At 36.6% G+C, this 14,591-nt stretch overlaps 2 protein-coding genes across 7 annotated transcripts; one reads left to right on the top strand and one right to left on the bottom strand.

Moving 5' to 3' along the window:
• Positions 1-2,994: 2,994 nt before the first annotated feature.
• OXA1L (inner membrane protein OXA1-like protein) lies at positions 2,995-7,621 on the top strand. 6 transcript variants are annotated; one of them, XM_021959570.2, is made up of 10 exons: positions 2,995-3,183; positions 3,374-3,862; positions 4,082-4,172; positions 4,797-4,844; positions 5,100-5,158; positions 5,677-5,752; positions 5,876-6,007; positions 6,201-6,308; positions 6,396-6,450; positions 7,039-7,621. In XM_021959570.2, exons 2-10 carry the CDS (start codon positions 3,390-3,392, stop codon positions 7,290-7,292), a joined length of 1,296 nt encoding a protein of 431 aa, XP_021815262.1. In that variant the 5' UTR covers positions 2,995-3,183; positions 3,374-3,389; the 3' UTR covers positions 7,293-7,621. The 6 variants fall into 6 exon arrangements, with proteins under 6 accessions (XP_021815262.1, XP_021815261.1, XP_088105408.1 ...); XM_021959569.2 differs by having other exon boundaries at positions 2,995-3,207; XM_088249282.1 differs by having other exon boundaries at positions 2,995-3,207; positions 3,371-3,862.
• Positions 7,622-7,699: 78 nt separating this feature from the next.
• Positions 7,700-11,353, bottom strand: LOC110757832 (cyclic nucleotide-gated ion channel 1-like). Its single transcript, XM_021959565.2, has 8 exons — positions 11,310-11,353; positions 10,588-11,161; positions 10,172-10,381; positions 9,788-10,089; positions 9,551-9,662; positions 9,048-9,284; positions 8,569-8,963; positions 7,700-8,287 (listed from the first exon to the last, which is right to left on the bottom strand). The coding sequence occupies exons 1-8, from the start codon at positions 11,336-11,338 to the stop codon at positions 7,981-7,983; spliced, it is 2,166 nt and encodes a 721-aa protein (XP_021815257.1). The 5' UTR covers positions 11,339-11,353; the 3' UTR covers positions 7,700-7,980.
• Positions 11,354-14,591: the final 3,238 nt, after the last annotated feature.

Here is a 14,591-nt window from a genome sequence, read left to right as displayed (position 1 = left end):
GTTCCAGCACCTCCTTTTACCTATTGGAAATAAAGGAAAACCCCCACCCTCTATAAATTGGGAGGCATTTGCTAAGCAAAATCAACTTCTCTTGGTTGCTGCAAGCCTCTCAGCAACCATGAGAACTCATATTCATTCCTCCCTTTGGCTGCTGCAAGCATTCCAGCGGCAATCCCAGCCATCAATCTCCATCCTTTGGCTGCTGCAAGCATCCCAGCAGCCATCGACCAACATCTCTTAGTTGCTCAAGCACCCCAGCAACCATCAAACCACTTTCCTTCCTCCCTTCAACTGCTGCAAGCGTTCCAGCGGCCATCCCAGCCATTCCTCAACCATCACAACCATGTTTCCTACTTTCTCACCCTTGGAATCCTCTATCTTTCCTATAAAGCCTCACCAAGCATAACTCCAAGCTTTTCCTTCATCCTCATACCCTTCCAAGCTATAAACACCATAGCCTTCAAATCCCAAGCTTTTCATCCCATCTTCCTCTTGAAACTCTTAAATCCCCATAGTCATAACAACAAACAACAAATTATGAACACCCAAACTCAAGCATATCCAACACCAAGCCAAGCACATGCATTCTCATTTGCTAAACTTGTGGGTCTTTAGCTCCCACACTCCAAGCTCTCATGCCAAGCTTACACAATCTCAGTTCAACATCAGCAAGTCACCTTCAACTCTTCGTTAAGCTGCCGAAAATGTCAGCACAAAACACGTAGCCGCTGGAAGAAGAACAAAGTACTCCCCTGGGACTTGCTTCTCCCTCGGGATACTTTGGGCCTAGTCCTCGCTAACTCAGAAAAAGGGGCAACGAAGGCTTGACCCACCACTCTATGGCGGTCCAAGAATCAACAAGCCCGAACGAGCCTTCCGACCGAAAAAGACCCCAACACCGAGCTTCTAAACTGATAAATCTATCCATTGGTCCTTTTGATTTAGGTTGTGCTCTAAGAGCCTCATCAACTGCAGCACTCCTAGTACCGGGGATTTCATATTCTTTATCCAATGAAGTTTCCATACTCTGAGCCCTTCCTTGTGGACCATCCCTAATCTCTCTAAGCATTTCATTTTTCAAGATGAAATTTTTTCAAAGTTGAGGCACACTCTTTTTTCACATGATCAGGAACTTTCTTACATGGTTGCATACCATGATGTGTTTGACCCAAATGATGCTTAAGTCTAGAAATTTCTCCACTGCATCTTTGATCACAAAATGTGCATCTCAAGTATTTTCCCCCTATAATTCTTTTGCATACTTCCACGCATGATCTTTTCGATTCATAGCTATAAAACAACTCCATTAATATTTCTAAGATACAAGTATGATGCATGTACGTCAAATTTCAACTATATCACATAAACGAATAAGATAACTAATATATTGAAAAAACAATTGAAAAAAAATTATACGGAACTTCAAATTACAGTTGCGAAGAATTAGAGAGAAAAATAAAATGGCTTACTTGCAGTCGAAAGATGAAGAGAATTCTTGAAATTGATGGAGATTATCTGGTAAGGGTAGAAATTAGGGTTGTACTATACAATATATATATACTAGCTCCTTGGCACATGCTCACGCATGTGCCAATTGGTTTATTATTATTATTATTTTTAGTATTAAGAAAAGATAACATGGGTAATTATTATCTGATTTTGTTTTTAATTTTAATTTTTTTAATATAAAAAAATGAATTTACCATATTATCCTAATTTAATTAATAATTTCAATTTTTAATTTTTGAATTAACCAAGGGCATTTTCTGATATTTTGAATGTTTCACCATTATCTGCCTTTTGCTTTATATATATACTAGCCTCTCCGCACACGCTTCCTGGCATGCGAGAGGCTTTTTAAAAATAAACAAAAAAATTATTTTAGTATTTTAGAATTAAAAAAATAATGGGTAGTTGTGTTGTGTTCCATAAAAATAGGATCCATTATCTGAATTTTCTTTTAATTTTAATTTTTTTAAATATGAAAAAGTGTGAATTTACCATATTATCCTCATTTAATTAATATTTTTAATTTTTAATTTTTGCATTAACCAAGGGCATTTTCTGGTATTTTGAATGTTTCACCATTCTATACCTTTTGCTATATATATATAGATTAATTTAGAAAAAAAAGAAAGATAAGTAGAATAAAGCTACAGCCGGCTGGATTTAGAAAAGGCAAGAAAGATATTAATTCTTCTTGCCATAAGTTTATCTATATCTATATATATAAAGCAAAAGGCAGAGAATGATGAAACATTCAAAATACCAGAAAATGCCCTTGGTTAATGCAAACATTAAGAATTGAAATTATTAATTAAATGAGGATAATATGGTAAATTCACACTTTTTCATATTAAAAAAATTTAAAATTAAAAGAAAAATATGATAATAGATCCTCTTTTTATGGAACACAACTACCCATTATCTTTTTTAGTTCTAAAATAATTTTTTTTTATAAAAAAAAAAGCCTCTCGCAAGCGCGAAAGCGCGTGCGGAGAGGCTAGTATATATAAAGCGAAAGGTAGAGAATGGTGAAACATTCAAAATACCTGAAAATACCCTTGGTTAATTCAAACATTAAGAATTGAAATTATTAAAAGTAAATAAAAATAAAAACAAAATAAGATAATATGTCCTACTTTTATGGAACATAACTACCTATGCTATCTTTACTTAATTTTACTAGTCTTTCTGCACGCACTTCCGCGCCTACGAGAGGCTTTTTTAAAAAAAATTAAAAAAATTAAAAAAGAAAAAAGAAAAAAGAAAACCAATTGGCACATGCGCCAAGGGGCTAGTTACAATTAAGGTAAGAAAAAAAAAATTGCGTTTTTTATTTGAAAAAAAACACTCCAAGTGAAACGATGTCGTTTCAGGTAGAATTTTTTTTTAAAACTCAATCGAAACAACGTCGTTTCATTTAAAGTTAAAAACACTGCAATCTAAACGACGTCGTTTCATAACAATAAACCTAAAAAAAAAACACGTGAGTCGTCTTCCTCGCAGAGTCGCAGCCAATTTGCAGACTCGCAAAATTTCTTCCAGATCTGGCTCGCCTGGCCACGCCTTGCAACGCTCCTTACGCCTTCCCCGCGCTAAACGTGCAACTCGCGAAACAGCTGACCGCCTCGGGTGATTTCCTGCCGCCTCGCTCCGACGCGCTCGCCGAAGCGCGCGAAGGCATGCCTTTAAAAACACTGCTCAGTACAAGTCCAAACAACTCAAAACTTGGGGTTGCAAAATTGCTTTCATTTCTCCTTCTTGTTACATTTTCAAAGTAGAAATGTTACTTTCTGTCTTGTTTTTTATTGTTTTATATTGCATATGTAGTATCTCTTTATAATGTTTAGATATCTGCTTCTTTTAGCAGAAGTTAGCTAGCAGAAATGGCTTGTAGACGTAGTGTCTCCACCACAGTGACCTTTGGTACCAGACGTTTCCACCCTTCATTTAGTCACATTCTTCATGATAACAATGAGGATGCTAAATCACATGCACCAAATTCAAGTTCACCTCCACCTGTGATCAAGAGTACTTTGCCAAGTGGCTCTTACAACTCGACACTTGGATTTTGTTTTGGTTCTCGATGTAGAGAGAGGACAGGCTCATCATTGGCTTGGAAAATGGGGCTTGGCTCCTTTCATTGTAGGTATATGTCAACCGTAATTGATGATGGGTCTGATAAGATTAATGACGTTGGCTATTTTGCTGAGGTTATTACGGATAAGACGGTGGAAGTGGTAACCTCCCAAGCCCCTGCTGTGAGTGAAGTGGCTGCTGCTGCAGCAGATTCTTTCTTCCCAGTTGCTGCCCTGCAGTACTTGATCGATGGCGTGCATTCTTTTACTGGATGTAATTGGTAAATGAAATGATTTTAGAGAGAATTCTCTTACTTTTTGACAGTTTTGTTTATTTTTACTTTTGTATATGATTTTAATATTTTTTGGTAAGTTGAAGGAAAGGTAATAGTGAAACAATTATGTAATGCTGCTTGAGTAGAAGTACAGAGCTTATGGTTACAAATTTTATCTTAAAGCTATTTTGGTTTCTCCTTGAAAGTGATTAATTGTTTTTCCAGGTGGGCCTCAATAGCTTTAACAACTATTCTGATTCGAGGGGCTACAATTCCACTTCTCATTAATCAACTCAGGGCTACTACACAACTTAGTGTTAGTTTTCATTCCCTTAAGCTCAATGGATTTGTGTGTGTGCGCACATGTGAATCTGTTATTGAAAACTATAAATATATCAATTAATTTCCTGGATGTGTCAGTTTAAAGTGTGATGAACATCAAAGGTTGTATTTGATACTCCAGAAAGATTTCTTGCAGTTGGAATCACTATATTTTTAATGACCATAACTGTGATAACGAGCCTTTGTCCAGAGGTTGTATGTTTCCTGGGCTCTCTCTCTCTCTCTCTCTCGGGGTGGATACTCTATTTCAGCTGTTTAATAACCTGATTCCATGTTCGTTAATCCTTTTGACCATATGAAAGAAACAACATTCCTTGATTGTTTGTGCAAGCAGTAATCTTTTAAATGTGATGGTGGCATGATTCGTATTTTCATGAGTTGAAGTATGTTTTGAATCACTTATATGACACCCCCCAGCAATTTGGGGGGTGGGGGTAGAGGGGTTAGGGGCAGGTAGTATGTTTCAATACATTTGTGAATATCGATGTAATTTTACTAATTTTGATGTTTTTATTCAGTTTCTTACATTGTTTAGAAGAAGAGAGCATTCAATTAGTATCTGACTGTGTTTATTTTAATTTTTTCTATTGCGATACAGTTAATGAGGCCCCATTTAGAGGAGTTAAAACAACAGATGCAAGATATGGTATGAATTTCTTTCTTCTTCTTTTTTTTTCCTTTTCTTTTGTTTGGGGTGGGCGCAGTAGCTGGAGGGGAATCATGATAATCTAGTATGCTGAGATACTCATCAAAATCCACCATGGTCTCTTTGCTTCTTTTGGCCAGCATCTTATATTGTCTTATCTCAGAATCAACTTTCATTTCCTCAAATGATATAGTGTGCATCATAAAGTTTTCAGAAAGCTTCATTTTCTGCATTTTGATACAATATATTTGTTAGGCAATGGATCCGAATGTTTTGCAAGAAGGTCAGAAACGAATGAAGGCATTGTTCAAGGAGTAAGTAATTTTTCACTGTATGATGGAATCACATCTGATGGTTAGCTATTTTCCTTTTATAGATGTAATCTTGTCAGATACATACAATTCTTTCTTCCATTGTGATACATAAATGTGTTTCTATGAAGATAGCCAATTAAAAAATTAAGACGACTTTTTTTTTAAAATTGCAAAAAAGTTCTTAGTAATGGTTGGTTTGCAAACAAAATGAAAGAAAGATAGAAAAAAGAGGACTATGATTTGATTTAATTAAAATAATGATGATTAGAAGCAACCTAAATCTAAAGCCAGAAAGTCTACTTCCTGAATTTTCCTGTGGTAGCTGTCTCACATGTTGGTTCGACAACCGTTTTGCCTGTACATTTAGTGTAGTTGAATTCTCACTGTTTGCAGATTAAAGGAGTACACACACATTGTATCCTTTTATTTTTCTACTTCTTTGTCATTGTTTCTCATGCAGCCATCTTATGTGTGCATGTGCATGCATCTAACTCTTTGAAACTGCACGGTTTTTGCAGATATGGAGTCAATCCACTTTCTCAATTGCAACCGCTATTCATTCAAGGTCCCATCTTCATCAGTTTTTTCTTAGCTGTAAGATATGAGAGCCCCTCAGTTTTATAGTATCTTGTTGAAACTATTCATTTGATATTTGATTATTTTTATGACTTTCCAAATTTCAAGTTGTGTTTCATTTTCTGACTCTAGTAAATGCAGGTTAGAAACATGGCTGAGAAGGTTCCTTCTTTTCAAAGTGGTGGAGCTCTTTGGTTTACTGATCTCACTACTCCAGATAGCTTGCTCATCCTTCCAGTTCTGACATCGTTGACATTCTTGATTACAGTAGAGGTAGGATTTTTGTTACTTATTTAGCTTGCATATATGGTATTTAATTTCTCTTGGGTTTTTAATTAAGAGAGTTTTTTTTTTTTTTGATTGATTGTGGGTGGATATTTCTATCAGATGCTTTTTACCTTGTTGTCTTATTGCTATGATGCTTTCCAAAGAGTGAGCAGTGATGTGATTTCTGCTGTTTCCTTAGTGCAACATGCAGGAGGGTCTTGAAGGGAATCCCATTGCCCAAACTATGAAAAACTATTCTAGAATCCTTGCGGCCATTTCAGTTCCTGTAATGATGAGTTTCCCCAAGGTTTGTGAATTTGCTGAATTTAATGTGTAGGAGTAGGTTATGTCCAGGATCTTTTATATTGCTTTGTTGAATCCCATGTCTTTGCAGGCACTGTTCTGTTATTGGCTCACCTCCAACCTGTTCTCTCTTACATATGGATTAGGTGAGTCCTTCCTGCAAATCATGTTCTTTTTGTATGTAATGTTTTGTAACCCTACTTTGAATTGAAATGAGGGATTTGTCTGCTTTGATCGGATGCTTAAATGCAATTCAGTATATCATTAGAACTTTTGGTGGTTTTCCTTGGATCTAGTTGACAATGTTGCCCATAAGAATCAAACTTGTGCCCATGCAGATGACGGTCTGAGACTTTTACCATTCACTAGAGTGACCCTTTAGGTTTTCTTTTTCTTCCTGTCAAGTAAGAAAGTTTAATTGAAAGTGCAAAGGGGGTAGTTTAGTACACAAGCCATATACATTGGACCCCTAATTGACAGCATTGTTTTATTATTAAACTGCATCATCTCCTTTGCAAAATGGAAGTAGATGGGGATCAGGCAAAGTAGAGAATGGGTGGCCCGGGCCCAGCACTAAAATCACCTTGCTTGGAATATGTTAGAAAGATTGTAACCTAACCCATTAGATGAACCATTTCCATTTTAACAAAATTTGGTTGTTCATGTCAGCTCTGGAGCTTGTTTGAGCATATCTTGTTTCCCGCATATTTACGCTATGTATTGTATTCCTGCAGTAATTAGGCGCCCAGAGGTGAAGAGTTTCCTTGGTCTTCCTGAAATTCCTGTGCCACCTCCTGCTCCATCACAACCTCAATCCTTTTTGTCTTCAGCAATTGAACAGGACACTACCGTTGAATCAGGACCTCCGTTACCCATCAAGCCATCAAAGGTTGCTGACAGAAGAATATCACGGACTTCAATTCTCAAGCAGAGACTTAAAAGTCTTGAAAATCAAATCAAGGAAAGAAATAAACAAAAGAAGATGTGAAAGAACTGCTCCAACTAAGTTTATGGTGCACCGGATGATGGAAAGTTTTTTGCTAGACGGCTATAAATCAGTTAACAGTGGAATCCCTTTTGGGAGAAGACACTCTGAAGGTAGAGTAAATTATGATCTGTTTCTATCTGTGTTGACATTAAGCTTGGTTTTATGCATCCTTTCCCTCGATGCTGTAGAGTACAACTATTCAACTATCTCGCACAGAGTGAATCGCACATGAGTTTTACAATATTACAATTCTTCTGGGCAATTATTGGAAATAAAAGTTGGAGAGCTCTAAAGGGCACGTATCTTAGCAACCGAGAGGTTGATGTTAAGGGAGCTGAGCTTGCATCTGATTGAGTTGAATGACTGACTTAAGCAGCAACGAGATGTTTTTGACTTGAAGGGAATGATTGGCAGAAAATTTCCGCTTTATTCCATGTTATAAAATGATATTTATACATAGAAAACTATCTGCTGTGAATGTCATATCACACATGAAGGTTGTAGGGCTCATAAAACAAATGAACTCTCAATGGATCAAAAAGGAGAAATTAAGAAAAAAGCTAAGTTAGATACAGAGGGAGGAAGTTCACCAAGTTACCAATATATTACTATACACAGAAACCTCCAAGGATAAACTTGTATCTGGAAAGCAAAACTTAGACGCTAATCACTTCATAACAATGTACTACTAGTCATGACGCTCTGCGGTAAAATCAGGCTCAGGGGGCTTCTGAGGCAGCAGTGGGAGCAATGTCGGTGAAGGTCTAGTGTCGCGCTTACCATTTTGTCGCATGTTTCGTAGTGCATTGGCTGCAAACTTTGATGCATATACAGTGGCAAGTAGGCTTGGTGAGCTTCCAGCTTCTTTTGTCAAAGCATCTTGCAGCCTGTCTTCTGCTTCACGTAAAGACTTCTCAAGCTTTCTCTTGCAGTGCCGGCGCCAAGCTGCTTGTATGAAACAGGCTGACCATGTCCTCCACTGCAGGGAGTAAAACCTGAAAAGCAGACATTATGGCATGAGAAAACTACATACTGAAATAAAAAAAATCAAGAAGAATGGTAATCACATTCCAAATATAATGCTTTGCTTTTGCATAACATAGCATGCTTGTTTTGTTGCATACTTGAAGAGAAAGCAATGTTATGAGGTATTTTGCTTAAAAATCAAATGAAGGTGGAAATATGAATCTTTCTGTAACTTTTCTCCTTTTTTCGGTTCATATTAGTAGTCCATGATGAAAAAGGAAAAAGCATGGTTAGGTTATTTGAGCCTTGCCTGAAAGTGTGCTGGAGCTGCTTGCTGTGTAGGCGCCGAAACTGGGAGGCAACAAACTTCAAATCATCAGCCATGAGAGCAAAGGCTTCAACTTCTGTTTTAGCTTCCACCGTCCTAGTTGAGATGGGAAGATTGGTGGAGGAGTTTGGATCCAAGGCCCATGTAAGAAGCTCTTCTCCACAAAAGTCACCAGCCTTAAGATCAGCAGTGTTGAAGAAGCCAGTTCTTCCACCGTTGGTAGTCATAGTTGCTAAATATCCACGCATGATAAATAGCATCTCATCAACTGGATCGCCTTCTCGAGTGATAACACTCTTGTCTGTGTAAAGAACTGGCTTGAGACGATCACACAAGGCATCCATCAGTTGTTCATCCATTTTCTCAAACATTGGCACCTGAGACAGTTAAGTGAGCTGATGAACACAACTGCTAATAGTTGGAGAGAAAAGGAAGCATAAATTATTAGTGAAAGCACTCACTCTATTGAGAAGAGCCAAGCAAAGATGGCGCTTTATGTCCTTCCGCAGATCTTTGGGAAGGTTGCGAACAAGAGTCTCTTCCTCAACACCTCTTGTTTCTTGCCATTTATACTGATCATAGCGTCTAATCCTTTCCCTCAATTTCTCGGGGAGCATTCGGTGTGACATCCACTGTTCTGCATCTCGCCTTTTCACTCTCATTTCTTCAATTCTCACAGTTGTGGACTGCAGAAATTTCTATAACATCACAAGAAACAAGGTTAGGATGTTAGGCTTTAGCTCATTCAATCCAAGAAGAAAGTACATCAACTAAGAACACTGCTAGAGCTAAGAGATTTGATTTAAGACAGATATCGATGTGTTAATTTCATGTGCTCAATCCGTAGTCTAATTTTTGGCCAGGATGCCATGCATAAGAACAAAGCTGCCTACATCTTTAGTATCATCCCGTAATGCTAACAACATATATAGGTTGTCAAGAAAATCACTGCATCAAATATTACCTGCATATTGCCAATGAGTAATGAAAATAGCACCAATCCAAAGATAGATATGAACACGGCAAAGACTATCTCCCAAACAAAAGTGCTTGTTTTGAGGTTTTGACCAAGAGAACTGCAAAACCGGTACAGGTTAAAAACAGCTACATGTATGTACATGAAACCTTAAGAAAATGTTAACTGCTAAACTCAGCATGCTAACTGATTAAGAATAAATTTAAAAAGTTTACGATTACAAACCTAAGGTTGCGCAGACCCCACCAGAAGCAGTATAAAAATTTCTTTGGAAAATCACTGGTCTCTAGCACACCAGACTGCAGAGCATCAGTAAATATTCCAAAGTTGAACACCGTTGAATTTTTTATTTCATCAGGGTCAATAAAAGGGCAAGAAGTATTTAACTTCTCAATCAAGCCAGGGGTTTTTTCATGGTCAAAATCACAGTACAGGGATTTCTTACAACCCTCATCCAAGTCACACTGATCACGCCAGCACCTATACTCTCGTTCCACGGAGAACAAGTACCAAATGGCTCCAACTACCTGGTATGACACATTCCTTATCAGATCAGAAATCCCACATAATTTCTTGGAGGATTCAAAAACTATCAAATCAAAGACTTACGTGACTGGCTAGCATGTAGAGCAAAAGATTGTAAGCAGCTCCAGCCCATGCTGTTTCAGTCAGGAAGCCCGAAGTTCTTGTTACTTCTTTGTATAATGGATAGATCCGCCAAAGCCTTGGCACATATTGGACAACAATTACAAACAGCAACAAGTCCTTTGCGAAGCGGGGAACTGGATGTGATATTGGGATTATAAAAAAAACAACAACCTGAACAAAGTAAGCAGAACAAAATCGTCGGTATTGTGAATATCTTTATCAATATAACTCAAGCAAATAAAAAAAGGGGGAGTCTGACAAGCAAAAGAAAAGTTAAAAGAATGGTTTGCAATAAAAGGTTAGGGGAACATAATCTGAACCTTCCATAATGTCATGAACCTAAATCTTTCTTATGAAATAAAGGGAAGGGCAGCTACCTGTGGCAGAGGAAGAATAGCTAGAACGTCAATGATGAAGTATGAGGACAAGTATCTTTTTGCAATGGCCACAGGATCGTCAATTAGCTCACCCCTTCCGAATACTCGAGAAGAGGGGGCAATAAAACCAGTGCGAAACTGAAAGATGATATGAAGTATGTGAAAGACATCGGTGAAGGAACGAAGAACACAAGTAATGATCTGCAAGCTTTTGTCCAAACCCACGCACTTCTTTTCCCTATCGACCACTGCAGTATAAAGAAACAACGGGTCCAAGGACACAGCTATAACACAAGTGATCACAAATATCTTGTTCCAGTTCTGAAGAAATGACCCCTGAGGGTCAAGAATTTTCCTCCGAGAGCCTGATTCCCTTGCTGACCAGTTACCTACAGAAGTGGAACTTGGTGGTTTTTTCAAGCTTCTAATCCGATCAGAACCTCTCTCTAATCCTCTCCGGAGACCCCTGAAAACTGCATTCACAGATGGTCTAGCTCTTCTTGGATTTAGTCCATGACCAGTGGAAGCTTCGTGCTCAGAGCTTACAGATCGATCCGAATGCCAATCTTCAAACCTGGATAAAACAACAAACGTAACACAAAGTCACATGAATTTGTAACATCACAGAGGTGCACAAACAATTGTATAAAATAAGAATAGATACAAAAAGTAACACCAACAACATTGGACTTTATTGGTACTCAAGACATGAACAAACTAACCTTACAAACTTATGCCGCACGGAATTCATATTTTGGTATCAGGATTTGGTTCTTTTACTGCTTGAAAGAGCTAATATCCAGGCCCTGCAAGAACCCAACTTTTATATTGAAATTTTCTTCACTAGAAACTAGAGGCACACAACGATAGACTTAATCAGAACAGCATTAGTGATTAAAACAACAGCTTTCAATGAAAGTTTCAATATGAAAAGCCAGTCTAAAAAATCAATGTTTCGATGCTTGAAACAAAATAATTATGCAGTGATTATATTCTTCTAGGGATAGTATTACTGTCAAAGATCATTGTAAAAGCATTGACTGAAAAGACTGAACCAAAGATAGAAAATTATCAAAATAGGAGAAAGACAATGATGAACATAGCAATTGAAAATAAGTCATAAATCATTCTAAATAGCATCAAACATGAAAATAGAAACAATCACCCCTTACACAAGTTAACTTTCTTTTTGGTTTCTGAGATAAACAAAAAATCAACAGTTATGTGCTTTATGTTGTACCTTATATTCCTACAGCATGAAAAGCTGAAAACCCATGTCAAAAAAAGCAAGACTGCTGCATCAAATCAAACCCAACTGGATGAAGTTTCTTTCATTTATCAGATTCTATTTTTTTTCTTTTCTTTTCCCACCTTTTCTCAGGCCTCAAACAGAATCCTAAAACCAGAGAGAACCTGAAGAAATTACAGCAACAACAAGATGAAGAACTTGTAGAGAAATTTCGTTCTGACAATCAAGAGATGTTGCAGAGAGCTATAAATGGCAGTTAATACTGTGTGAGTTTCCAGGAGAGAGGTATAATAAATAGGGAGGGAAACAGGGTCCAAAAGGACAACACAGACACAGTCCACGCTTGAGAAGAGTCTCAAGTCAAGCCCAACGAACCTCCGGAGAAATTGATGATTGTTAAGCATTTTATTTTCCATGATTTTACTATATAATAAATACTGGTGGCCCTGTGGCTGTGAGGTATATTTCTGGGGCCCACCAACTACCATGTTGAGCATTTGAGTATGATATTTTAATTAAGGAAAATGATAGGCTTACCCTTTAATTAATAGTAGCCTAAATGTGGAAATAACATAAATTAAGGTTAAAATTAGTTTTTTTATATAGAGTTTTTCTATTTAAACCTCACACTTCTCGTTGTTCATCCCATATTCTAAGTTCACCCTAATTTCTAATTCAAATTTTCACAATTTCTAAGAAAACCTACTGTCTTCCCAAACTACTTCTAAATACACACCCAACAAAAAAATAAAAAAAACTCATCAACGTCACACCTTGCACTCCGCTGTCTTGACCCTCACCACTCTAAGTTCACCTTAACCTCACATTATTTAAAGAGATAAAATCACAGTTGTCAAATGTGTAGCAATATTGAGAATGAACTATGAGGTTTTGTGAAGAGAAGATGATAGTGTAGTAGGTTTCTTGAAAGATGAGTAATCTGGTAATAAGGTGTAGAAGAGTTTGTGTTTTTCCAAAACTTAATATGAAAAGTGGTGGGGTGTGTGTATATATGTTAGCGTTAAATGTTAAGTTGGATGACTCTTTTTTTATTTTTTATACATAATAATAAAACTTGAAGAGCTTAATTATTTAATTATTAGAGTGAACAAAAAAAATTATGGGGGGAAGAAAAAAAAAATGCCCAGTTAGATAGGAGGAGTTAAAAGGCTTGGTCAAATAACCAAGGTGGTTGGTGTTAGTGGTTCGGCACTCTCATTCCTTAAGAGAGGTCAGGGGTTCAATCCCCGCTCTTGTATGGAGTCACCACTTTGGCCAACACTTTACCCCTTACGGGCCGACCCGGTGTGAGCGGGGATTAGTCTGGGTTGTGGTTAAGGCTTAAAGGTGCCACTCATAGTTGGGGCCCATCCAGGACCACCTCGTGGTTCAGACCAAAAAACAAAAAGAGAAATGCTAGCAACCTTCTCTTTTGGACCTTCTCCCTTCTCCTCATGACAAGTGTCACTTTCCTTACACTTAAAACAATGTCATTAATTCATCACACAAGTTAGTTTTTGTTTTCCAAGTTTACCCTTTTAAAATGTATTGGCTTCTATATTTCCTTCAATTTATTCAAATTTTGTTACAACTTCTTTAGCACATTATTAAAAATTAAATAATAAAAAAACATAAGAAAAACGTCATATTTTATTTTAAAAAAAATAAAGTTCGTTTCATGACATTGTTATCATCTTTATTTTGTTTATAACAAAACACACGTTCTCTTTGGAAAGTTTTTTTTTTTATAAAAAACTTCAGTTTTTATTTTCTTATTTAATTTTTTAACAAGATGGTAAGAAAGTTGTAAAAAAATTAGCTTGTTATTAAAAAAAAAATTAATACATTTAATAAGGGTAAACTTGGAAAACAAAAACTAGTTTGTGTGATGCATTAATGACATTGTTTTAAGTGTAAGGAAAATGACACTTGTCATGAGTAGAAGGGAAGGTTAGAGAAAAGATTGCTAGCACTCCGAAAAAAAAAAAAGGCTTGGTCAAATCAAGTGACATATTTTCATATAAAAATTTCCACGTAAGATGACCAATATTTTAATTTTGAAATGTCAACCTATACTTGAACCGAGTGATGCATTCGAGTTCCAAAGCTGAGTTGAACCCGGATTGGTCACCTAACTCGTCCAACTCACTAAGATTTGCACCCTTTTCTGAGTAAATACTAGATTTGCACCATTTTTTTTAGTAAATACTGGATTTGATGTTCTTCAGCCTTAATTAATTAAAGCAACATTTTTTGTTATTGCCATTTAAATAAAATTATTCATTTTTAAAAATTAAAAATTAAAAAAAAAAAAAAAAAAAAAAAAAACTGTAGAAAAATGACCTCCCATCTGCATGTACATTGTAACGTCATTGGCACGTTTCCAAGAACAACAATAGTTGGTTTTGTGTTTCACGTAAGGAGGGACCCTTTTGCCCAATAATCCAACCATCCACAATCCCATCGTTTTCACAACGACATCGTTTTCTGTTGCATTTCTCAAGTTCTTCTCTTCCATCAAAGTCTCACAATCTAAACTTTATTAGATGATTTGAGCTCAATGTCTCACCAATTAAAACTTAGTCGAGAAATGGTTACGAAAAGGAATATTCAACTAACTCTACATGCAATTCACCACATGTCATTTATATCTCTTTTTTTATATTTTTGATTCACTAATCTCCTCACCGTGAATTTCAATGAATGAGATTTTGACATTATGTTTGATAAAAAAAAAGCATCATAAATCGTAGCT

Source organism: Prunus avium, chromosome 2 (assembly GCF_965620075.1).
Source record: "Prunus avium chromosome 2, drPruAviu1.hap1.1, whole genome shotgun sequence".
Taxonomy (NCBI): Eukaryota; Viridiplantae; Streptophyta; class Magnoliopsida; order Rosales; family Rosaceae; genus Prunus; species Prunus avium.
Note: the sequence above shows the minus strand (reverse complement) of the source record. Positions and strands in the feature narration are given on the sequence as shown.

Coding starts and splice junctions, on each gene's coding strand:
- LOC110757832 (XM_021959565.2), bottom strand. CDS start 11,338: ATGAATTCCGTGCGGCATAAGTTTGTAAG. Junction 10,382..10,587: donor CTATTCTTCCTCTGCCACAG/GTAGCTGCCCTT, acceptor TACTTTGTTCAG/GTTGTTGTTTTTTTTATAAT. Junction 9,285..9,550: donor TACTCATTGGCAATATGCAG/GTAATATTTGAT, acceptor GTGATGTTATAG/AAATTTCTGCAGTCCACAAC.
- OXA1L (XM_021959570.2), top strand. CDS start 3,390: ATGGCTTGTAGACGTAGTGTCTCCACCACAGTGACCTTTGGTACCAGA. Junction 6,008..6,200: donor CATTCTTGATTACAGTAGAG/GTAGGATTTTTG, acceptor CTGTTTCCTTAG/TGCAACATGCAGGAGGGTCT. Junction 6,309..6,395: donor TAATGATGAGTTTCCCCAAG/GTTTGTGAATTT, acceptor ATGTCTTTGCAG/GCACTGTTCTGTTATTGGCT.